This window comes from Chlorocebus sabaeus, chromosome 3 (genome assembly GCF_047675955.1).
Source record: "Chlorocebus sabaeus isolate Y175 chromosome 3, mChlSab1.0.hap1, whole genome shotgun sequence".
Taxonomy (NCBI): Eukaryota; Metazoa; Chordata; class Mammalia; order Primates; family Cercopithecidae; genus Chlorocebus; species Chlorocebus sabaeus.
In genome coordinates, this window is record NC_132906.1 from 17,292,104 (window position 1) to 17,319,098 (window position 26,995).

The following is a 26,995-nucleotide window of genomic DNA, read 5'->3' on the forward strand; positions in this document are numbered from 1 at the left end:
GCTGAGGAATACAAAATAGATAGTTTAAAAAAAAAAAAAAAAAAAGACAGGTGTCAATACCATCTATGACCATGTGACCAATTACAGAAGTCAGGATTGTCACTGGTATTTCTTCCTCATTTTGTTATAAATATGTCTGTATGTGTTTATACGTAGTAAGTCTCTTTTTCTTTCCTCTCTTATTTCCTCACCATGTAATATAAGATAGATCGATTTTATATCATAATATTTAAGTATTGTTAATTTTACATCATTCATGGACTTTATCACCTCTTCTAAGGAAAGGATTAATGAGTTTTTGGTTGTACACAGGATACATGTATCATGTTAAGTAGAATTATAGTCTTGTTATTTTCTTCATTTGGAGATTATATATGGTTTAAGGAGATGTGAATGGATACCAAGATGACAAAGGGTGGACTTGTAATAGTTAATTTTATGTGTCAACTTGGCTGAGCCATGAGGTACCCAGATATTTGGTTGAAAATTATTATAGATGTGCTTGTGAGAGTGTTTCTAGAAGAGATTAAGAACGAAATCAGTAGACTGAGTGGAGGAAATTGCCCTCTCCAGTATGAGTGGGCTTTATCCAATTCATTGAAGGTCTGAATAGAACAAAAAGTGGAATAAGGGAGAATTCACTCTCTTCCTGTTTTTGAGCTAAGATAATATTTTTTTTCCTGCACTTCAAAGGAAACGCATACCATTGGCTCTTTTGGTTCTCAGGCATTCAGACACAGAAGATATAAATACCTATATTTAGATAGATAGATGATAGATAGATAGATGATAGATAGATAGATGATTGATAGATAGATAGATCGATCTGTTGGTTCTGTCACTCTAGAGAACCGTGACCAATATATCCACATATTTTGACAAAGCTGAATTAAACCAGAGTTTAAAATTTTCAATAACAAATCTTCATGGAACAATTTTAATTACTTATTAAAAACGTAATAGTGCATTGTAATCTACACATTTAAATATTGCAAATTGGTTGTTAATTTATTAAATAATTCAAATTTAGTATGAATTTTTTGGAAAAAAGACTGAGATATTTATTCAAAATCTTGGGATATTTATGTTATGTTTTATATCTCACATGTGAAAACAAAATATAAACATGAACATATTAATTCTTTTTTTTTTTTTTTTTTTGAGACGGAGTCTGGCTCTGTCGCCCAGGCTGGAGTGCAGTGGCCGGATCTCAGCTCACTGCAAGCTCCGCCTCCCGGGTTTACGCCATTCTCCTGCCTCAGCCTCCCGAGTAGCTGGGACTACAGGCGCCCGCCACCTCGCCCGGCTAGTTTTTTATATTTTTTTAGTAGAGACGGTGTTTCACCATGTTAGCCAGGATGGGTTCCATCTCCTGACCACGTGATCCGCCCATCTCGGCCTCCCAAAGTGCTGGGATTACAGGCTTGAGCCACTGCGCCCGGCCTGAACATATTAATTCTTAACATAGGGTTATGATGACATATCTTGTTCTATTAAAAATCATTTTTAAAAATCCAGGAATATGAAGGTCAGAAATTAAGTAACTTTCCTAAGGTCACACATCCAATAAATGCATATAAGCAAGGAAGAGAAAGGAGATGTAGTAAACCCTTCTTGTACTTAATTTTAGATACCGCCAAATAATTGTATTAGCAATCTGAAAATTATTTCCAATATCCCTCTCTTTTTATTTATTTATTTATTTATTTATTTTGAGACAGAGTTTCGCTCTTGTTGCCCAGGCTGGAGTGCAATGGCACGATCTTGGCTCACTGCAACCTCCACCTCCCGGGTTCAAGCAATTGTCTTGCCTCAGGCTCCCTAGTAGCTGGAATTACAGGTACCTGCCACCACGCCCAGCTAAGATAGTGTGCCACATACATATTATTCTCTGGAGTTTTTTTAATCCCAATAAATAACATTATTTTGAATGTGCTTTTGATTGAAAAATCTTATTCATATGTAAATATATCCATTGAGTAAAGATACACAAACATTGATATTTGTTATGAAGCAATACCAATGATGTTTTATTTTGTGCCCTCAATGACAAATTATTTACTCTCCTAACACTAAAGGTTTATAAATGTGTTAGAAGTAGCCCACCTAATGCTTTGTAATAGGTGAGAAAATGTGTACTTTTCTGGCCACAAAGTATCAAAACCTAGCTCATTGATAAAGCACATTGCATATGAGGTTTTATCATAACTAGTGCTCTTAAAGTGGGACCCAATGTCTTAAAAGAAGGGAGAGAAAGAAATAGTTTGTAGCATGATCAATATCTGTCTTAAGCAATCGTGTTTAAATCTGTTGAACTATACGAATTCAGTTCTAGGGTGGGTCTTCCACTCACCTTTCAAGAGCATTTAGTGCAGCTTTTTAAGACAAATCTAAATATGGTCATGCATTCCTTAATGACGAGAATACGTTCCAATAAATGCATTGATAGGCGATTTCATCATTGTGCAAATATTATACTGTATTCACATAAACCCAGGTGTTATAGCCTACTCCACACCTGGGCTATAGGCTACAAAGCTGTATAGCATGTTACCGTACTGAATACTATAGGTAATTATAACACAATGAAAGCATTTGTGTATGTAAACACATCTAACCACAGAAAAGGTGCAATAAAAATAAGGTATTATAATCTTATGGGACTACCATCATATATGCAGTCCACTGTGGACTTATCAGCATAACGCCCTTATCGGCATATGACTTTCAACTCTTTAATTTTAAAACATGTTTTGTTATAAATCTAACAAATGTGGTAACTAAAAAGAAAAAAAAGTTATGCACAAAACCATCAGTACAGGCCAATGATTTTTTTCTTTTTGCCTATTCTTCCCTTTCTTGTTTATATCTCATAATTCATATATTGTAATCATAGGAATGTATACTTAATATAAATTTTCTGTGTTTTTTCCTCACATAATTATCATCTTAAATATATACATACCAATATAATGAATATATATACATATTATAGATTTTGAGACAGAAAAACTATATATACTATATATGTACACTATATATATACAGTATATACTATATATAGTATAACACAATGAAACTCTGTCTCAAAAAACTATATATAGTATATCTAAAATATATACTATAAAAATATATATAATGTATACTATATATAGCATAAAATATATACTATATATAAAAATATATACTATATATAAAATATGTACTATATATAGTTATATATATAGAGGCATCTTTCTGGGAGAGGGCTGGAAAATTACTGATAATCTAGAGATTAATTCATAAACAACAAAATGGAAAAAATAATATTTTAGGGACTTTTTCAGTAATTTACCAGTGAAGTTATCTTCAATAACTGATTCATCTTAAACCATAATTTGACAATATATCTGCAATTGTTTCTTTGTGTTAGAGCTTTATAATTATCTTCTGAAACTGTAAAATAAGAATTTTTTCTCTCTAAAAGTATGTGCACTATTAGCCTCATATTAAAATTCAATTTTCTTTCTAAATGTAAGTCATATCCCTTAGATTACTCTGCTTTACAAAACTTCATTGAAGTTAGAAGTAGAAAGGAGAGAACATTCTACCTCAGAGGGTCTTTTGTCAAATGCCACATTGCATCTCCCAAGGACATTATGGGTATTACAGTGGAGGCCTGTTAATAAGACTCAAAAATAGGATTGCTGCAAGGAACCCACAGAAATTATCTCATCATTTAAAAAATTTGTAATGTAAATTTCGGTAAGATGACTTTTTTTTCCTTATTTGTTCTTTGTTTAGTTTTTCTGGGCTCAGCTGAGCAGTGATCTCTTGTTTAAACTGTGTTTAAATTTTCCTTTGTACTAAGTTTTGTTTGGAAACTTACAGGTGAAAAATCCAGGAATATTAATGCCCCAGGATCATTGGCTTCAAAAAGATCTTAACCAATGGCATTGTCAGATGCTTGGGAAAACTTAACTACTTTAAAGGGAAGCAAGTCAAGCCTTTCATGCTGAAACTCAGGCCAACTGAGTGTTTATTGCTGGCTCAGCTCAGATCTTTGCAGCCATGATGACCCGGCCTTCCTCCCTTCCCTCTTCCCTTTATGACTTTCCTCAATATGAAGGGTTTTCACAACTGTGTAGATAGAGTAGGTTCCCAATTGTGCACATCCTGTAATTCTCACCTCCAAAGCCTGTCAGAAGATAAGGCTACAAGGAACTTTTCTCCTTGCCCAAGTCCTCAGTCACCCCTTCTCTGCATAAGAAAAGAGTAGGAAGGATTCGCCAAATTTTCTTGAAAGTAAAAACTGGTGTATTTCAGGATGTAAAAGAAAGAACAGGCCGGGTGCGGTGGCTCACATCTGTAATCCCAGCAATTTGGGAGACCAAGGTGGGTGGATCACAAGGTCAAGAAATCAAGACCATCACGGTCAACATGGTGAAACACTGTCTCTACTAAAAATACCAAAATTAGCTGGACATGGTGGCGTGTGCCTGTAGTCCCAGCTACTCGGGAGGCTGAGGCAGGAGAATTACTTGAACCCAAGAAGCGGAGGTTGCAGTGAGCTGAGATTGCACCACTGCACTCCAGCCTGGCGACAGAGCAGGACTTCATCTCAAAAAAAGAAAAAGTTATTTTTGTCATATAATTTTGGAAAAGAAAGAACAGACCAGCAGCAAAGTAGTAGTTAGATTACTTAAATTCCAATTCCTTTAATTTTATCTAACTAATTTATTTAATTCTAACTTCATCCACACTTATGCAAACTTGTAAAAATTACTGAACACTGTGATGTCTCAGTTTCCTCAAATATAAAATGCTAATGCTTATACTTGTCCCGTTACAATGAGCCTTGGTTTTGTTCAGCTCCCCTGAATGTAAACCTCTCCTCCACCATGAGGTGAGAAACTGCCATAGTAGGATTCTTAGTGGTAGGGGAGCCACTCAACAATAGGAGTCTAAAAGGCCAACACTCACTCCTCATTCCCCTGTGTCTTGGGCAACCAGGGCATAGGCCTATGACTTAAGCTTGAATAATACCATCCTACTTAGACTTTTGAATACCCAGTGACAGAGAAAGGTTTATTTGGTCAGTGGCTGCAGTGACATACAGAGTCCAAGAGCAACAGAGACAGACAGAGGCTTCAGGGCTGCTGACTCATATCAGGTGCTGGCTAGAGCAGGGGTGTCACTGTAGGGCCCAGTGTCCAGCAGAGACCACAGTGCATACCCACCAGGCCATTACTTGGAGTGGCCTCAGCTTTTGGTTCCTGTTCATTTGTTTTGATCTTTATGCTCAATCTTCCCAGATCCTGAGTCTTTCCAGGAATTATGGGAACTATTCAATATATTTTCATTTCTCTATTGCTTAATTCAGCCAAAGTCAGTTTCTGTTGATTGTTACTAAGAAAACTGAATAATATGCTTGGTTCCCTCACAAAGCTGTTGTGAGATCTGACTGAGTTTTATTTAAACTGAAAGTACTTGAGAAAGAATAAACTGTAATCTAATTTAATGTGACCTGTGTTTATTAAGGATTTTATGGAGTTAAAGGATGAGCAAGATGCAGTCTGTAAGCTCAAGATGCTTTCAAAGTAGTAAAGGGCACAAGAACACAGGCAAGTGTAACACAGCTTATGGTAGCAGAGAGTGGCCTCACATGAGAAATATACAATGGAGTTGGTGCAAAAGGAAGAAGGTGGTGAGAAACAATTAAAAGTTGCACAGTTTGTGTTAAAGTGCATAGATGACAAAGATTCCATGGAAAAGGAAGGATCCGACATCATCCTTGCAGGTCAAACTGTCCATAATGAAGGATATAGACACCAGTCCTTGGAATCAGGAATCTCTCATTCTTTCCAGCTCGATTCCCAGGTCTTAACCTCCTTGTCTCTGTTTCCTCTAATATGAAATGAGGAAGTAATAAATGGTCTGTAAGGCTGACTGATTCCCAAGGACAGACGGGGATCATGTTACAGAAAAAAAAAAATAGAAGAGCAGAGTGAACCAAAAATTAAAGGTAAAAACATGTGAGATGAGGAAAGGTCTAGAAGCAAGACAGTCAGTGTGTTCAAAAAAAATTCTGTAGTTTAATATGAAATGCAAAGATGAAGAGAATGAGTTATGGAATGTAAAGATTGTAAAGATGAAGAGAATGAGTTTCATTCAATAAGCAATGAGAGTCTATAATTCAAAGAAACTTGGATGAAAAATAATGGTGAACTGAGCTAGGATAATGACAGACAGTAGTGGAAAGACAAGACAGTTGTAAGATACACTGTGGAAACAGATTTTCCCAAACTTGATGGACTGGAGAGAGAGATAGGAGTTGTGGTCAAGGTAACTTGTGACGTAAGCATCACCTTATAGAAGGTTCATGAGTCAGTTTGATGAAAAAGTTGAAGAAGCAGATATAGATTATTCACAGGATTCTGACAAACAGAGATGTGTGCAAAGATTGAGGGGCTATCTTTGTTAAGGGAGATTGCTATTCTACAGATGAGAAAAATTAAGCATAATTGTAATCAAAGATGAAGCAACTAGAAAGAATGGAAATACAGATAAGAAATGAAAACTAATAACAACTAATAGATATAATTGATAGGTATATTATCATTTATTATAATGAAACATTCTAATCTTTAATTTAAATAATAAGAAATAAATCTAGAAAATACACACACAGAGAAAGAGAGAAAAGAGAGAAACATGTTTGAAAACAATGATCCTTTCTCCTCATTTCCACTTTGCATATATACCTATACATAAATACATATACATTTTATATTTGTATATAAATGACCTTCTCCTCAATTACACATTTTCAGAGATGATTATAGTAATTGGTCCTGAGCTTCAAGCAAGCAAACGGAATGGCCAGTTTCAAAACAGATTTCCTGGCTTCTAGTCCAGTGCTCTTTCTTCTTACCCAGATAGACTCCCATCTGAACATAGCTTTGTTTGGAAAGTCTGGGCACTTGTAAAGCCAAGTGTCACTCAATAATAAATTCACCTTGAAAATTCACCTATCCTTATGATGAGTTTAATTAAGTTTTGCATTTCTAGACTTTTATTTCATTTTTTATTTAAAAATAATTACTTAGAGATGTTGTATTTAAGCTGTCCATGTCAATTAATACAAATGTTGTTCTGTATATTTTAGGCAGAAACAATTGAGCCATTGGCAAGGGGCATGAATTTGAGTTCTACGTTTTCTGACCTAGTAGCAGTGACGTATTTTTATTAATCGTCTTTCTGGCAAGAATGAGACCTATAGCCAATGGCCAAGGGACATGAGGAAGCAAAATAGCAGGTCTTCCATAAATTTGGTCTTATGCCACAAGCATATTAAAACCAAAAGGGAATTTGTCCACAAAGACTGCTTCTCTTGTTCTACAGTTGAGAAGACTATAGTTGGAAAACATAAAGAGGGTTGCTACAAGTCACAGTTTAGTGGATGTCAGAACCACTACTGGAACCCAACTCTTGGTTAATGAGTCCATATCTGTTTGTCCTCACCCCTCAGTGCTGCTCTGAAATCGGTGAAGTTTTGTGCTTATAGTCAAACTATGGTTTTGATGCCAATGAAGAATAAACATTTGTTGAGAATGAATAAGGATGTTTCACAAGAAGCTTCAATAATTCATCTGTAAGTATTTTTAAAGTGTCTATGAGGCAATCTTCTCTATTAGAAAATTATGATCCAGTGGAGAAGCATAAGGAAAACGAAATAAACTATATAATGAAAACTATAATTCTCAAAATTTAACTAGATGTGTTTTTAGTTCCAGTCTGATCTCCAGTCCTAGACCTACCATCGTATTTCCACCTAAATATCTTGCCTGAATCACAGATTAATTACATTGCTTCCTTTATTTTAGAAAACAAGTTCTCTAGTGCTTAGTCTATGAGTTTTAGCAATCAATAATTTTAACTTTAAGTTGATATGAGAAAACATTTTGGTGTGACTGTAAAGTAGTAAACAAATTTAAGAATGTATTTTCAGGAATGTTTTGCCCATGGTATGTATTGGAAGCATTATAAGGTTTAAGAAAGTAAGAAGTGAAAAGCTCGAATTTTGTAAAAAAAGAAAAAATCACATTTGCTAACTTATTCGTCATGATATTGAGTGATATTGAGAATGCTGACTGTAAAATAATAATTCTTGCTATTTTAAGCGTTCATATCTTTTAACACTGAGCTATGACCCTAAACAGAGATGATCTTCATCAATAATATTTGCTCTCAAATGAAAATTTGACATCTCACTGTTTTATCAATGATCATCAATGCAAAATATATTTAGGCAAATGATAGTCTGTGTTACCTTCTATTTGATTTACGAAACAAATAACTAAGACATTTACCAAAAAATAATAATGATCTCTAAAGAATCATTCTATCACTTCAATCAAGGCAGACTAAATTAAAAAGTCAGAAAGATTATAGTTTATTGATTTCCTTAGGCTATGTAAAAATAAATGTGGTCCTGTATTTTTCTTACCATGAAACAAAATATTGAACTCTGCCCTTGAGGCACACTACCATACTTCAAATGCTGATCTTATCATTGCTTGCAAGTCAAACAGAGCTGGACTTTAAAAGAAAGAAAGGAAAACCCTGGAGCCACTAAGAAGCATCAAGGGTCAAGCTGTTAGTCTGGTTCTGCTCAGAATTTACCCAGGGTCACAATGCCTGGGTAAGGGCCACTTTGCTTCCAGACGACATTTTTCCATACAAACACACCACCAGAATTTGAAATATACTATAAAAACAGCCGTGTTCTGAAATTGATTTTCTAGTTTAATTGGCATCTTATTTGTTCTAATTTGGAACAGGGAATAGCAGAATTTCCCCCCATGTTTCCGTAATTTGAATTCTGTATGCAATAATAAATAATCATAATAAATTATAAAATAATAATGACAAAGCAAATAGGAAATTGGTAAAGAGTTACATGGGGGATTTTCTGATGCATTTAAAGTAAGGGCCACATCCCTTCTATGTTCCTGGATACTCATTTTGTAATAAATTGTGAAACGTATCCATCAATTTCTAAGTAGTAGTTAAAAGCCCCTCCAACAATGCAGAGCACACAGAAAAATCTTAATTAATATTTAATTAACTAAATGTTACCTGTTTGCTTGCTTGCACATTTGCTTGGATGAGTGACTCCTTTAAATTGATCTCTTGCTTCTTTTTGAAAGATTTCAGAACTTCCTGTCTTTGACTCCTGGAGACAGACACCACTCAGTAGGTTTCATGGAGAGGAATCTGGCATCTCCCAGCCATACTTACGTACAGAGTTTGTGCTGCAGCCTGGAAAATAGCTGCAACTATGTCAAGCAAGGATCAAAATCCTGATCTGAAGGAGCTCAAGCTGAAAACACAAAGGGTTAAAAGGATAGGCATTTCTTACAGAAATTACTCCCATAGGCACCTTCTAGCTTCAATTTAGACTGAAAAGTAAAAAGGCATTGACAGTTTCTTATATGTCTCTCTTTTCCAAGTTCAAAATCCCTTGGAGCAGGAAAAGGGCAATTATGACTATTACTCCAATTCTATGCTCCTGTTAGCAATCAGATTTGCATTAGTGGAGAAAAAAATAATATTATCCTAAATAAAACATTCTGACTATGATTGCTTAGGAGCCAATCCGAAAATGGTTACGTTTAAATTATAAGGAGTCTTTTTTGAGGGGGGAGGGGAGTTGATAGAAAACCTGTTAGAAAGGGAATCTACACACTACTGAAACCAAACAAACACAAGGGGGCAGGAAGAGCTCAAGCTCTGACTTCAAAACCTGCTGGCTGAAATGGGAGCTAAACTATTTTAGTGTGCCCTCCGGATATTTATCAGTTTTCGTGGCATGCAAAGAAATGTGATGCTGACAAGTAGGTTTAGTTTGTGCTTGGTCTAATTACTGCGAAGAGAACAGGAACGTCTTTAATGACAGCTACCCTAACAGAGTCGGATTTGGGAAAGCCTGGGGCCACATTCCCTAGAATTTATTCTTTGGTGCAAGACTAGCGATTCTGATCAGACTGCATTTCTCACGCATTCCAAATCCTCTTTTTTCCTTTTACTCTGTGAACCTTGGTTGCAAAGGAGGGGCTTGTTAAAAACTCACCAATCAGAGGACTGTGCCCATTGTAATTTACGAGGAGAAGGCAGCGTGGGGGCGCCCCGAAGGGGGCTGGGCTGGAGTGCAACCTGGTCTAGCTATGGCTTTTAATTCCAGCTGTTCTTTTGCAAATATGCCCCAGAATTTCTTCTCAAATGCTCTGGGTATCGCTTCAAACTCAAAAAGCATTGCGTCTAACTTTCCCCTGGTTGTGCACGTTTCCTTGAGAAATGGCCATGCCCTGCGCGGGATTTCACTGAACAGGGCGGAGGAGTGTGGGGTGGCTAAAATGGGTAACCCTTGGTCGCCGGCAGATGAAGTGAATCCAGGAGAGCAATGCGTTCCGGCTTCTCTGCTGGAGTACCAGATCTATTAATAGCAGCCCGGAGCGAAGCGCAAGCAGGGGTGGGCAACTCCGGACCACTTCTCCCCTCACTACCAAGACAACCTGTTGCGCCTCTATCTCCTCCCCTCCCGGCAGTTTCCCCGCCTCGGCCTCTAAGACCTGATTGGCAGAAATTACTACCCAACCCTCAGCTCCGCGCCTCCTCCCCCGACCAACGATTGGCCTCCTAGGAGGACTGGAGCAAGGGGGTGCGAGGGGAGGGATTTCCCTCAAAGCCCAGGGTCCGGGGACCTGGAAAGTAGAAGTGGAGGGATTCAATACTCCGCGCGACAGAGTCGCGAGCGGCGGAACTGGACGGGCTAGGAAGACTTAGGCTCCTCGGCTGCGGCTCCAGCCCGGACGGCGCCTCGCAACTTTGCCATCCTTCTGGCCCACCCCCGGCTACAGGAGGACCCCGCAGGCAGCGCGCGGAGTTCCTGGCACTTCCCGGCGGTGTCTCTTGTTGTCTGTCCCGGGACTGACTTCGCATGCTCTCAGGCTGACCTGTCCAAGCCCGAACACCCGGACCATGTACGCAGCCGGGACTCCCGGGTTATCCTCGCGCCGGACAGGCAACTCCACCAGCTTACAGCCAGGACCGCCACCGCCGCCCCGGCTGCTGCTGCTGCTGCTGCTGCTTCTCCTGTCACTGGTAAGCCGCGTCCCGGCACAGCCCGCTGCCTTTGGCAGGGCGCTGCTGTCCCCTGGTCTCGCGGGGGCTGCAGGGGTCCCTGCTGAGGAGGCCATAGTGCTGGCGAACCGCGGACTCCGGGTGCCTTTCGGCCGTGAAGTCTGGCTGGATCCCCTGCATGACCTGGTGTTGCAGGTGCAGCCCGGGGACCGCTGCGCGGTTTCGGTACTAGACAACGACGCACTGGCCCAGCGACCGGGCCGCCTGAGTCCCAAGCGCTTCCCGTGCGACTTTGGCCCTGGCGAGGTGCGCTACTCTCACCTGGGCGCGCGCAGCCCGTCTCGGGACCGCGTCCGGCTGCAGCTGCGCTACGACGCGCTCGGAGGGGCGGTAGTGCTACCACTGGTACTGGAGGTGGAGGTGGTCTTCACCCAGCTGGAGGTTGTGACTCGGAATTTGCCTCTGGTAGTGGAAGAACTGCTGGGGACCAGCAATGCCTTGGACGCGCGGAGCCTGGAGTTCGCCTACCAGCCTGAGACAGAGGAGTGCCGCGTAGGCATCCTGTCCGGCTTGGGCGCGCTGCCTCGCTATGGAGAGCTCCTCCACTACCCGCAGGTCCCCGGAGGAGCCCGAGAGGGAGGCGCTCCGGAGCCTCTCCTGATGGACTGCAAAGCTTTCCAGGAACTAGGCGTGCGCTATCGCCACACAGCCGCCAGTCGTTCACCAAACAGGGACTGGATGCCCCTGGTGGTGGAGCTGCGTTCACGAGGGGCTCCTGTGGGCAGCCCTGCTTTGAAACGCGAGCACTTCCAGGTTCTGGTGAGGATCCGAGGAGGGGCCGAGAACACGGCACCCAAGCCCAGTTTCGTGGCCATGATGATGATGGAGGTGGACCAGTTTGTACTGACGGCCCTGACCCCAGACATGCTAGCAGCCGAGGATGCTGAGTCTCCCCCCGACCTGTTGATCTTCAACCTTACTTCTCCATTCCAGCCTGGCCAGGGCTACTTGGTGAGCACCGATGATCGCAGCCTGCCCCTTTCCTCCTTCACTCAGAGGGATCTGCGGCTCCTGAAGATTGCCTACCAGCCCCCCTCTGAAGACTCTGACCAGGAGCGTCTCTTTGAACTGGAATTGGAGGTAGTGGATCTAGAAGGAGCAGCTTCAGACCCTTTTGCCTTCATGGTAGTGGTGAAGCCCATGAACACAATGGCTCCGGTGGTCACCCGGAATACCGGTCTTATTCTCTATGAGGGTCAGTCTCGGCCCCTCACAGGCCCTGCAGGCAGTGGTCCACAAAACTTGGTCATCAGCGATGAGGATGACCTAGAAGCAGTGCGGCTAGAGGTGGTGGCTGGGCTCCGGCATGGTCACCTTGTCCTTCTGGGTGCTTCCAGTGGCAGCTCTGCTCCCAAGAGCTTTACAGTGGCTGAGCTGGCAGCTGGCCAGGTGGTCTACCAGCATGATGACAAAGACGGCTCACTTAGCGACAACCTGGTGCTTCGCATGGTGGATGGAGGAGGCAGGCACCAGGTACAGTTTCTGTTCCCCATCACCTTAGTGCCTGTGGATGACCAGCCACCTGTTCTCAATGCCAACACAGGGCTGACACTGGCAGAGGGTGAAACAGTGCCCATCCTGCCTCTTTCCCTGAGTGCAACTGACATGGATTCAGATGATTCTCTGCTGCTTTTTGTGCTGGAGTCACCCTTCTTAACTACGGGACATCTGCTTCTCCGCCAAGCTCACCCTCCCCATGAGAAGCAGGAGCTTCTCAGAGGCCTTTGGAGGAAGGAGGGAGCGTTTTATGAGCGAACAGTGACAGAGTGGCAGCAGCAGGACATAACAGAGGGCAGGCTGTTCTATAGACACTCCGGGCCCCATAGTACTGGGCCAGTCACAGACCAGTTCACATTTAGAGTCCAGGATAACCATGACCCTCCTAATCAGTCCGGGCTACAGCGGTTTGTGATACGTATCCATCCTGTGGATCGCCTCCCTCCAGAGCTGGGCAGTGGCTGTCCCCTTCGTATGGTGGTACAGGAATCCCAGCTCACACCACTGAGGAAGAAGTGGCTGCGCTACACTGACCTAGACACAGATGACCGAGAACTGCGTTACACAGTGACTCAGCCCCCCACAGACACAGATGAAAACCACTCGCCAGCCCCACTGGGTACCTTGGTCCTGACTGACAACCCCTCAGTCGTGGTGACCCATTTTACCCAAGCCCAGATCAATCATCATAAAATTGCTTACAGACCCCCAGGTCAAGAATTAGGTGTGGCTACTCGAGTGGCCCAGTTCCAGTTCCAGGTGGAAGACCGAGCTGGGAATGTGGCTCCAGGCACCTTTACTCTTTACTTGCAGCCTGTGGACAACCAGCCACCTGAGATCCTCAACACCGGCTTCACTATTCAGGAGAAGGGTCACCACATCCTGAGTGAGACAGAGTTGCACGTGAATGATGTAGACACTGACGTTGCCCATATCTCTTTCACCCTCACGCAGGCACCCAAACACGGCCACATGAGAGTGTCTGGACAGATCCTGCATGTAGGAGGTCTCTTCCACTTAGAGGACATAAAACAGGGCCGAGTTTCCTATGCCCATAATGGGGACAAGTCCCTGACTGATAGCTGCTCCTTGGAAGTCAGCGACAGACATCATGTGGTACCCATCACTCTCAGAGTGAATGTCCGGCCAGTGGACGATGAAGTGCCTGTACTGAGTCATCCTACTGGCACTCTGGAGTCCTATCTAGATGTCTTAGAAAATGGGGCTACTGAAGTCACTGCCAATGTTATTAAGGGGACCAGGGAGGAAACTGATGACTTGATGTTGACTTTCCTCTTGGAAGATCCACCTTTGTATGGGCAAATCTTGGTCAATGGCATTCCAGCAGAGCAGTTTACTCAAAGGGACATCTTGGAGGGCTCTGTTGTATATACCCACACCAGTGGAGAGATAGGCCTATTGCCTAAAGCGGATTCTTTTAACCTGAGTCTGTCAGATATGTCTCAAGAATGGAGAATTGGTGGCAATACTATCCAAGGAGTTACTATGTGGGTGACCATCCTGCCTGTTGATAGCCAGGCCCCAGAAATCACTGTAGGTGAACAGTTGATAGTAATGGAAGGTGATAAAAGTGTTATAACGTCAGTCCATATAAGTGCTGAAGATATAGATTCCCTGAATGATGACATCTTGTGTACTATAGTTATTCAACCTACTTCAGGTTATGTTGAAAACATTTCTCCAGCACCAGGCTCTGAGAAGTCAAGAGCAGGGATTGCCATAAGTGCTTTCAATTTGAAAGATCTCAGGCAGGGCCACATAAACTATGTCCAGAGTGTCCATAAGGGGGTGGAACCTGTGGAGGACCGATTTATCTTTCGTTGTTCTGATGGTATTAACTTTTCAGAGAGACAGTTCTTCCCCATTGTAATCATTCCCACCAATGACGAACAGCCAGAGATGTTTATGAGAGAATTTATGGTGATGGAAGGCATGAGTCTGGTAATTGATACACCCATTCTCAATGCTGCTGATGCTGATGTTCCCCTGGATGATTTAACTTTCACTATTACCCAGTTCCCCACTCATGGTCACATCATGAATCAGCTAATTAATGGCACGGTTTTGGTCGAAAGCTTCACCTTGGACCAGATCATAGAGAGTTCCAGCATTATTTATGAGCATGATGACTCTGAGACCCAGGAAGACAGTTTTATGATTAAACTAACAGATGGGAAGCACTCTGTGGAAAAGATGGTCCTCGTTATAGTTATCCCTGTTGATGATGAGACGCCCAGAATGACTATCAATAATGGACTAGAAATAGAAATTGGGGATACCAAGATTATCAACAACAAAATATTAATGGCAACAGATTTAGATTCAGAAGACAAATCTTTGGTTTATATTATTCGTTATGGGCCACGACATGGCTTATTACAGAGACGAAAACCTACTGGTGCCTTTGAAAATATCACACTGGGCATGAATTTTACCCAGGATGAAGTAGACAGAAACTTAATTCAGTATGTCCATTTGGGGCGAGAGGGCATTCGGGACCTAATTAAATTTGACGTGACTGATGGAATAAATCCCCTCATAGATCGTTACTTTTATGTGTCCATCGGGAGCATTGACATTGTCTTCCCTGATGTGATAAGTAAGGGAGTGTCCTTGAAAGAAGGTGGCAAGGTCACTCTCACAACAGACCTACTAAGCACTAGTGACTTGAACAGTCCTGATGAAAACTTGGTTTTTACCATCACCAGGGCCCCCATTCGAGGTCACCTGGAGTGCACAGATCAGCCTGGAGTGTCCATCACATCTTTCACTCAGCTGCAACTGGCTGGAAACAAAATCTACTACATCCACACAGCTGATGATGAAGTGAAAATGGACAGTTTCGAGTTTCAAGTCACCGATGGACGTAACCCTGTCTTTCGGACATTCCGTATCTCCATTAGTGATGTGGATAATAAAAAGCCAGTGGTCACCATCCACAACCTGGTCGTTAGTGAAAGTGAAAACAAGCTGATTACTCCTTTTGAGCTCACTGTTGAAGACAGAGATACTCCTGACAAACTCCTGAAATTCACTATCACCCAGGTGCCTATTCATGGCCATCTCCTATTCAACAATACCAGACCTGTCATGGTTTTTACCAAGCAAGACTTGAATGAAAACTTAATCAGCTACAAACATGATGGCACCGAGTCAAGTGAAGATAGCTTCTCCTTCACAGTGACTGATGGCACACATACAGACTTCTATGTTTTTCCCGATACAGTATTTGAAACAAGGAGACCCCAAGTGATGAAGATCCAGGTCTTGGCTGTTGACAACAGTGTCCCCCAAATCGCAGTGAATAAGGGGGCCTCTACACTTCGCACTCTAGCCACTGGCCACTTGGGATTCATGATCACAAGCAAAATATTGAAAGTGGAGGACAGAGACAGCCTACACATTTCTCTTAGGTTTATTGTGACAGAGGCCCCTCAACATGGATATCTCCTCAACCTGGACAAAGGCAACCACAGCATTGCACAGTTCACACAAGGTATGTTTCATGTTTCTTTTCTTGGTTATCAAAGGACATTCCAGGTCTTGCTTCCTGAGAATATGGCTTCCCTGAAAGCCTCACAAACAGAGCATCAAATTAGAGTCCAAGAGAAGGGAAGGAAACAAAGGGGATGGGGAGAATACAGGGACTCACTTCCCTGGGATGACAGCTCCCTTCTTGTCCTACCTCCCATCGCAGTGACCTTCATTAGAGGGAGTACTGATGTATTTTGAAAGTGGCAAGAATATGCTGCTGAAGCAGGGGGCGAACTTTGGTGAATTAAAATTGAAGCAGGCTTTCCAATTCTGTTCCATTTGCCATACCTATCCTCTGAGCATCCTCTGTGTTGTATCCTGCAGGTGGTTCATGAAGCATTTTGGTACCTTAATGAAGGATGTGCATTCTAAATACTGTTTATTCACAGTGCTGTCATTATCAATTACCATTCCAAAAAAGCCTTCAGACTTAGGTTACTTTGATTAAATTTTAAGGGCATTGCTCTGACAGAGTTTTGGTTGTTAGGAACTTTGTAACTAAAAGATTTGTTTACATTTGTTTACTTTTTCGATTTTTAAAATTTTTAATAATATTTCATGACTCAGGCAAATACTCATCGAGAGACATAAGTGATAAACAGCTATCTAGAGTTATAACAATGATACATATGTACAGGACATGCTACTGGGATATACATGAAAAAGGAAAGAATACTTAAAGTTGTATAGAATAACAATATATTCATCACCAAAACATACATCTAATTCATTATTGGGAACATGAAGATATGTAAACAAGATTAATAGTAGAAGGGGGAAATTATTTCATCATTGTGAACCTCCTCTCCGACCCGTTACAAACACAGTAACAAAAAACAGTTGCCTCCGGCACCTGCGGTCTTTAGGCAACAGGGTTTTTCTAACCTGAATTTCCTTTGTGGGTGGACACAATCTGGGGCAGAAAGGACAAGTGTCCTATGCATTTAATGAGGGAAGGGAGAAGCCCATTCACTATACTGGCTTGGGAGTCAGGACTCTGTTCTGTAGAACGTGCAACTTTCATTACAGCGGGATTTGGGTTGCTTTCATGAAAATCTCACAATGTCAGAATGGACACTAGATCTTTCCTATGTGGGATCCATGGGTAGAGATGGAGCTTAACCCCAGGGCATCCCAATGGGGGTGTTCTTTTCCTGCAACTGTGTTGTACTCATAGATAACAAATGCTTTAATAAACGTGGATGTAGCAAAATGCAGTATTAAAGTGAACTGCTTCTCTCTTTTAGGTGCTGGCAAATAGCTCCACACTCCAACCTCCTGATTCTTGGCTACAAGCCTGAATGTATCCCAGGGCCTGCAGGGACAGGAAAACCTCAAAGTGCCAAGTGTCATGCCAGACCAGTAGGAAACTTTTATGTGAAGGCTTTCTGAGGCTAGCGATGCCATGCCATCTTACACTGGTTTATTTTCATGGAAAGGGAAGAGAATGAAAGGAATATATTAGATAACAGAAAATGGTTCTTCAAATTACTCCTCTGACCTGAAAAAGAAATCTGATTTAGAGATTTTTTAAAAGAACTATTTTGATGGAGACAGGCAAATGAATTAATTTAAATTCTGTGGACTCAGCCTAACAGCTCACAATATTAGAATATTATTTCTGAAATTTTGAACTCTAAAAATTATGCTATTTCATTATAGGCAGTTGTTCTGTCTCTTACTGACTTTGAGTCACCATGATTAATTTTTAATCATCTTTGTAAATCTAGAGAAGTTATGCTTATTATGTGATGTGACTTTTTAAGAATTTTTAAGGAAAATTAGCACATTCCAATACAAACCAAAATATTGACTAGGGAAGCTGTTGGTATTTAATCACACAGCACTCATTCGAACAAGTCAAGGCTAGAGTTTGATTCATAGCTGTTATTTATGGAGATTAGATAAGTGATTTTAAAAATGGAGAAAGCGCCATCAGAAAGCTACCATGGCTCTTCTTCCAGTAGGAGAAATGAAAGCAGTGCTTAGAGTGAAGACTATGCAGTCCTTTTATTTGCTTTTGTTTTTACTTTGTCATGAAGGGATAAGGTAAACCTATATTTTGATGGATTTTCAATGCATTGAATTAGGTCAATTTAGCACAGGTGGCCAGAGAAGGTTATCCCTAAATTGATTGACTAAATGGTTCGCAGAAGAAAAAAATTAATTCCTTTCTAAAAGTTATCAAATTGATGAAAAGTTAACAATGTATGATTAGGTAAATTATGGATATCATTTATTTATTTCAAACTTCACCTCTTTCCCAAGTTGCCCCTGTTTCCCCCAATCCAGATCTAAATTCATGTCTCAAGTACCTGGATTTTTCTTCCCTACAGTGAGTATATAGTGATATATTCTGTGGGATAATTTATAAATCAGTTTCAGGAAAGCAGAAATGTCTTCAAAGAGTTTGAACCAGATGTGGTTGCCTGACATGTTAATGAACTTAGAATTAAAAACAAACAAACAAAAAACTCACGGAATACTTTTGTAGATAAACTGAAATAAATTTAATGTATATTTAGCAACTAGAAGAAAACCTAGATAATTCGTAGATATTTGCTTTAAAAAGATTACATTTTGGCTATCAGATTATCTTTCTACTACTTTTGTGTCTTAAGAAAGCTAGGCGTTATATACATTTGTGGTATGTCTATGTTATTTGTAGAGGTGCCTTTAGAATACCAGTATGCTAATGAAAGTCTTTACTTACTTTTTTTAGAGGCTGCTTTTTGAACCATGAATTATTAATTAGTTATATGAAAAATATAAAAGGTTATAGTATGTTCCAACTAATCAATAACACATGCCCTGCTTAGAGGGAAATTTGGGTACCAGAGTGCCATATAGTTGCATTTATGTTCTCTTTATCTGAAAAAATTTTTAAAAAGTACTTAAAATTCTGTTTTGAAGTGAGGATTTATTTCTTTGAAACTATCCCTTAACGACTAAAATTTTGCTTAAGAAAACATTGATACAGATGCTGGGCATGCTAAACAGAGCCTTTTGTACTGGTAGAGCCTTTAGATTTTCTTATGCAATTTGAAGGGGTGGGAATATTGGAAGGGGGTCTTCCCCACATGGCCAGAGGTCGTGGTTCTTGTGGTAAAAATGTGTTGTCGGCAGAGTTTACTGCCTTTTTTTTTTTTTTTTTACTGAGAAAGTGAAGGTTATAAAATTAAGAATTATAGGAGTATATAGGCAAAGAGTTGTGCAGAGGCTTCAGTCCTTACCCTGGCAGAAACATCATACATGCAAAGGTAGAGATACAAGTGTGATCTACCACTCAGCCCTTTCATTTTAAATTGAGAAACATTTGCGCCTTTGCTGCTGTAATATCCTAAGCAAAGAACTGTGGGAAGTTAAGATAGGAAAAAAAAAAATCCCAGAAGTTTTTAGTCTACTGGGAAAGATAACCATACAGAAAGATAAAAGTGAAGCTAGGCAGAAAGTGTGGAAAGTTACAGTAGAGTTAGAAAGGTGGGACCCAGCTTGGTGGCTCACACCTATAGTCCTAGCACTTTGGGAGGCCGATGTGGGAGGATTGCTTGAGGCCAGCCTGGACAATGTAGTGAGCCCCCATCTCTATATTAACTATTTTGTTTTAAAAGAGAAATGAAGTGCTAAGGGAATCAAACATCTTAGGCATGTTTTACCTCCAAATACCTCTATTAGCAGGAAGGTACCATTAACTATAAAATCAGATTTTCCCTTCTGCAAGTATTCCTAATAATGACTCACCTTTTGAAACTTTATGAGCCAGGCTGGAGCACACATTTTACATTTGTAAAGTGGAGCTATAGAAATTTGTGGCGTTAATCTCAAGTAATGCCTTGCCTTACTTGAGATTAACATTTCATAAAGCCATTGTCTTCTATATAAGCCTTTGAATTCCATAGCATGAACTTACTAGAGCTTTTAGGAGATGGAAAACCATAGAACACACACTAGACAGATAAATATTACCTATCATTGTCATAGCTGTTTTTAGCCATGATCTTGACTTCATGTAGTCTTAGAAAAGTCCAGATCAATTAATGATCTATTACGAGTATCACAGAACAAAATGATATTTTTTTATTATGTTGTATGTGTGGCATCATTAAGGAAAGGAACTGGTGAGATGGATGAGTAAGTTTAAAAATTGTGTCTTCGTAATGAAAACAAATGTATGCACGTGAATTTGATAGAGTAGGAAGTAACATAAGGAACATTTCTGAGGCAATGTAACTTTCTGCTATGAATAAAGGTTTCCACTTTTTTTTTTTTTTTTTGAGACAGGGTCTCACTCTCTTGCCCAGACTACAGTGCAGTGGTGCAATCTCAGCTCACTGCAACCTCTGCCTCCCAGGCTCAAGCGATTCTCTTGCCTCAGCCTCATGAGTAGTTGGGATTACAGACATGCACCACTACTGCCTGGCTAATTTTTAATAGAGACAGGGTTTCATCATGTTGGCCAGGCTGGTCTCGAACTCCTGACCTCATATGATCCACCCGCCTCAGCCTCCCAAAGAGCTGGGATTACAGGCATGTGCCACCGTGTCCGGCCTGTTTCCACTTTTATTAGATGTTTTTTTGTTCTCAACGGGGAGTCATCAGTTATTTCAATGTGTGTGATGTTTTGAAAATATCATCCTATTTTTTTCTCTCAAACTTTGGAGAACGAAAAAATAGCCTGCTACAGCACAAAAAGTAAGAAAAGTTAGCCAGTGTCAGGGAGCAAAGCTCTGTCCTCTGCGGGCCAGTTCCCTACAGGGAGGCAAAGGATGTGATTTCAAGAGTGCCAGGAAATCTGCCGTGCCTCAAAATATCTTGCTTTCCACCTGTCATGGTGCCTGACATTCCATATTTAGATAGTCATTCCTTTGGTGCATGAACATGCAAATACCACTGGGAGGGGCAACACCTTGCTATTATTGTAAACTAACTCTTGCACTCTATTTATCTGTGTAAGGGATCAGGTTTCCATGGGACAGCTGAAATCTAGGGGCTTAGAGATCTGAGAAATGAAACAGCACTGTTTCTCTTAGGAGGAAAAAGGAATTTAAACATGTTTGTAGGAAAACTAATAGTCAATAAAATTTACCATAATGAATCATCAATTTTACGCTGGTAATTAATCATCTTGTTTTTTGGTTATTTTCTAGCTGACATTGATGACATGAAAATATGCTATGTCTTAAGAGAAGGGGCTAATGCCACAAGTGATATGTTCTATTTTGCAGTTGAAGATGGTGGTAAGTATTCCCCTCTCCTGGGACTGACAGCAAGGAGAGAGACTTTTCTTGGTTGTTCTTTGATGACATTATTACAAGAAGTCTTTATCAAGTAGCATTTCATGATCACCTAAATTTAACCTGGTACTTGCTGTAGACAATTTTACAATCTCACTATGACACAACCCTACTATGTGACGGCTATAGATAAAAGTTCTAGTTATATTACTTTTGTCTTACTATTTGTAAAGCACTGAAGAGAGAAATCTGTATAAATAGGATCTCCATGTCTAGTTGTTCAGATTACACCCTGCATGAGTTTGCCTACTTGAGTCAGTAAGAGGATGTTGGAATTCAGCTGTGGTTCCACTCATAGCCATGTGCTCACCCAGGTATAGCTGCCCAAAGGAGCTGTTTTTTCCTAATTTGCTCATGGGTTCTGTGTGGGCTAATACTGATGGATAATGTGTTGCATTCACCAAGAAATCAGTAGTAAATTAATGTCTGTTTTATCTCACCAATCTCAGGACTTATAATGATTTTCTTAGTTTGGGGGATTTTGTGACCTAGTCCAGCTAAAAATTTTTCTTGGTGAAGTGCAAAAAATACTTCAGAGTATAGGATATGACTTTTGAGCTAAGTCTCTTGGGCGATATTATTCTCATTACTCCCCCAGAACTGCCTGCCACTTATACTTCATTCAGCTTTGGATCTCTTGTCTTCCTAACCCTGTGGACGAGTAGAAAAACTGGTCACTTTCAGATTGCTCATAAAGATGTTTTTGTTCTTGCATGTTTTCTTGGGAAGCAAAATAACCTCCCCACGTACACATGTTGTGTGAATAGGACACCAGAACTGAGGGTGTATGTGAGAGAGAAGAAAGAGGGAGGAGAAAAATAATCCATACTCTGTTATCTGTTTCCTTATGATGCTTTTTAAAAATGGCACACTATTATGTCGTCTATCTCAAAAAGACTGCATCCTTACCCTCCATGTTTTTTGAAGGATTACATATGATTTGTTTCAAGTATCACTGGACACCACATGATCACAGTTCTGAAAAATGTCAACTGTTGAGTGTGTGCCAGAGAGGCAAAAAAAAAAATGTGTTAAGTTGGGTTCAAATGTTTGATTCCTGCTATAAATCAGAGAGTCAATCATGTGAGTGCCTTTAATTTTTTGAGTAACCAATCATAGTTTAGTATTCTACGTGTTGATGAAGGGGATCCTAGCATAAAACAAAGTTCTGAAAAAAAAAAACTTCTTCTTGAACCTTGCTGCTCAAATGGGAAATTCTATTGTAACTAACTGTTGAGACCTTGAAATAATCCAAATCTGTGTAACTTATATCAAAATTTAAGGATGAAGTTATTGGTTTAAAACACCATGTTTATCTCTTAAGATGACTGAATAAACCTCAGTAGCGAAAGTGTGACTTTCTGTAAAATTACCAAAAAAAGTTTCAAATTCAATGGCTGTGATTACACTAAAATATCCTGTACTTTTTAGTAAAATATTTTGCTTTTTTTGCTCATACACAAACACACACACACATTATTTTACCTTAGCTGGGTGGAATGGTAGCCTTTACTGTAAAATTTTGGTCTCTATTCCAATTTTGGAAAACATTCTATAGTATCATATTTCAAAATACTAAGTGCAAAATATTAAGTGAAGAATGCCTAGCTGAAGAGGCTGGGTTTATGTCTGAATTTGCTGAAAATGTGGCAAGGCCTCTAAAGACTGTCTCTATGGAAGTAGGAACGTATCATTTTAGGAGTCTTTTTAGAGAGATAGTTTCACGTGAGAGATAAACATTTCAGATTTTGTTTTTTACACTCTTCCTCTTTACTGGCATAACATTACCTGTGGAGCTCAGGCAGATTTTGGCAAGCTGTTGAATAGAATTTACTTTAATTCCCCTGATATAAGAAAACTGTCCTTTGACAGCATAAACACAGAGACCTGCAAGATTAAAAAGTCACATTCATATCTCTAAATTGTTTTAATCTGATTCTTAAATGTTTTTTAGGAGTTTTGCATTGCCTTATAAATGTTCTAATGATTGAATGAGAAGTGCAATACTGTTTAAACTTAATTAGCTGTAGTGATTTATTGTCATCTACTCTATACAGAGATAGTAGGCATATCTATAAGTCATCCCGATAAAATATGAAATGTGTGAGTATTTCACCCCTGGAAAGCAAGTCAGGGCACAATGGCATAAAATTGAGAACTCTGTATATCCAGCTTGATTTCCAATCTGATAAATGTATCTTCTTCAAATCAACGTGATTGGTTTTATAACAGTAACTATCTAAGGAAATTAGTGGGGCAATCATAATCCTTGAATAACCTTAAAAATAAAACATAATTCAATGTAAGGGATTTAGAGTAGGAGAAGAGATTGAGAAGAACAGAAGGCTGAGACCTCCTGTTTCAGATTTAATTGTGTTACCATGGGAATCTGGCTTGCCACAGGATTCTTCCGTTATGATGTAGTAATGGATTAGTTACTACCCATTACTAAAAGGACTATGCTTGGGAAAGAGTTACTACCTTTGAAGTTTTGGAGTGCTTTGGGACTTTTACCAAATGAAAGAAGTAAAGAGAGCACTATCTGAGCAATAGATAACATCAGGGTATTTACCTCAGGGGAACTCTACTGTATTGGAGTTAATACATGTTGGTTGATATAGCGCATGTCCACACACATACACAGATCTTTGTATCTTAGGGTTCTTTCAATTAGATTTTAAACCTTCTATGTTATTTATTGTTACTTATGCGATTTTGCCTTCGTAACATCTCTGTGAGCAACAAAAACACAGCAAAAAAACACTTAGTATGATTTCTATTTGGCAGATGAGGAAACTGAGTCAGCACAATAAGTAACTGTCCTCCTTCAAGCTACACAGCTGGGCAACTAGAGGCTGCTTTCAATCTCAAATTCTTTCCTCAAACAATAATAAGCGATAACTTCCACACTTATTCAGGATAGGGATAAGAGGGGGGGACTCTTGAACTTTGTCTAGAAACTTGACCAACTTTCTAGGAATGTTTAATAGATGTGAGTGAAGTCTGAGTGGGATCTGCTTTTGGGATAGACAAAGAACTTTGTGTTTTCTAAAGTGTGCATTTTTATTTTAAAATGCTTTAAAAGTTGTAGAGCCCTAAACTTTGTCGTACTCTTTCTTGGTATCACAGTATAATTCTCTTTTTAAAAACCTTTGTTTTAGGTTCAGAGGTACATGTGGAGGTTTGTTATATACGTAAAGTCATGTCAAGCGGGGGTTGTTGTGCAGGTTATTTTGTGACCCAGGTACTAAGTCTAGTACCCAATAGTTATTTTCATAGTGTAATTCTTAAAATGATTATTTTATAATGCAGTATGTTTATTGGAATACTAGTAAAGAACATGAAAATGTGATATCAGAATAAGGCACTCACCCAGGTGTTCTGGGCCAGTCACCATAAGTGAATGCATCGTTACAAAGTATAAGGTCAAACTCTGAAGTTCAGGAATATATTCCCGCTATCTGTGGCTTCATCTAATGCGCTGGTGTATATATGTGTAGCACCTGCCTATGGATTTAGCTAACTGTCTTCCATTTCTTTCGGTTTTCACGCTTTATATCCTCATGAGGGTAACTTATAATAATACAGACCTGGGAAATCCATTTTCCTTTGTTGATTACCTCTTTGAATTCTAATTCCAGATCTAGTACTCCGGAATTTTGTTGGGGGGAAATAAAACATTTATTCTTTTATCCTTTTTGTAGTCAAACACTTTTATCTGATCCTTTCTCAGTGTTCAACTCTCTGTAATTTTTCTATAAAGTATTCTAGCATGAAAGTGCTTTGTCAGGCCCTTCTAGCGCCTTATTGTGATGTGAAAGCTAGTCTCCCATAACTATTCCGGCATGCCCCACCCTCAACCCTAATGATTGTTAATCACTCTTCAACACCAGGCTCAAATATCATTTCCTCTCCAAAGTTGCTCCCAACATCACAGTGACAAAATTAGCCTCACTCTTTTTTATGCTTTTATTCCCAACTTTATTTACAGTAAAAATTCATATTATGATTATTTGCTAATGTGTTATCAAAAAAGGTATTATTAATCTTTGTACCTCAGTGCCAAGGTTGAGCACAAGGTGTAAATACTTACTGAATATTAAAATAAATGAATGGATAAATAGGAGAAAAACCATTGCTCTCTTTTGATATAAAGATCAATTAAATAGTATTATAAGGAAAACTCCTATAAACAATTCCCGGTAGACCCTTTGCATTCCTTTAGAACATTGTCCTATCCTAGCATTAATTTAAATCCCTACGGCACCAGGAAAGTTTTTTAGTGAAGCTTTCACATTTTTAAACGCATGAAATTAACTAAATCAACTGCTGTGAAAATTCCTTTGAAATCTTCAGTGAAATGTACTTAAGATTGAAGCATTAACCACCAGTTCAGAGCTCATATTATTCTTAAAGAAGCCTTTCAGAAAAAAAAAAAAAAACTTTTCAGTTTATGATTAAATAATTATACAATTTAAAATCTAAAAGGAAATAGGATTTCCTGTAAGTCACTAAAATTTTCAAGCCAGCAGCACCACTACTGTATTTTCAGTTACCCCAGTATTTTCTCGTGTGGTATGAGATAACATTAGGACAGATGGAGAAACAGAAGACAATATTAGCAAAAAGTACCTCTAGTTTTCATTAAAAAGTGCTCGTGTAAACTTTTTATTTCTTTGTTTTAAGTCTCAAAGCCTCAGCATCAGATCCAGCTTGTTTCTTGATGGGCTTAAGAAAAAATTAGAATACATGATCATCTGGCTGGACATATTGGGTAGGAGGAGTCTTACATTTGTATTCATTATGAAAAACAGCTTGCTGCTTCCTTATTTGAAACCTCTCATATGACATAGGCACGCAGTCTCAGTGAGTTCTGCCTGCTGAGTTTGGCATTGAAACTGGGGCGGCAGACATAATATCTGTGTTGGCCATTATAGTGTTATCTGGGCCACAGCCAGACATATTTTTGCTGCTGTCTTTGATTATGCCTTTGGTGCCCAATTTTCCATCCCCCAAGATCCTTGATTCATATGCTATTGAAGGATGTTATAAATAGTATCTTGACATAGTAGAAGCTGCAAAGTCATTTCTATATATGAAATGTCATTTAAGGTCAAGGCTTTTGAATTGTGCCATATTTGATGATTGACTCCTCAAACACAAAGAGACTACCAGAAGCCTTTCATTTTTAATAGAAGGAGTACAAGTTTTTGCTTGAAAATGACCAACAACTTTGGGGTTGAAGGCAAAATAATTACTGATAATTAGCTGGAAGGTAAATCAAGGGCTGGAAAAATAGAAATAGAGTAAGTAGAAAAGAGAGGTCTGAGTACAAGCATTAAAAGATTATACAGACATATTCAGCTCAGAGAAAAAAGCAAGCATTCTTGGCAATAAAATTAATTGCTAGTGACATGAGAACCAGAGGAAAGATGCTAGTGCCTTAGGGAGTTATAATAAGATGG

At 39.7% G+C, this 26,995-nt stretch overlaps 1 protein-coding gene across 1 annotated transcript in view; it reads left to right on the forward strand.

The window, feature by feature from the left end:
- Positions 1-10,722: 10,722 nt before the first annotated feature.
- FREM2 (FRAS1 related extracellular matrix 2) overlaps positions 10,723-26,995 on the forward strand; it is a 183,003-nt gene continuing 166,730 nt past the window's right edge. Inside the window, exons 1-2 of the mRNA XM_007960195.3 lie at positions 10,723-16,198; positions 21,384-21,473. Of these exons, the coding sequence (XP_007958386.3) occupies positions 11,023-16,198; positions 21,384-21,473 (5,266 nt within the window). The 5' untranslated portion in view covers positions 10,723-11,022. The remainder of the gene's footprint in view (positions 16,199-21,383; positions 21,474-26,995) is intronic.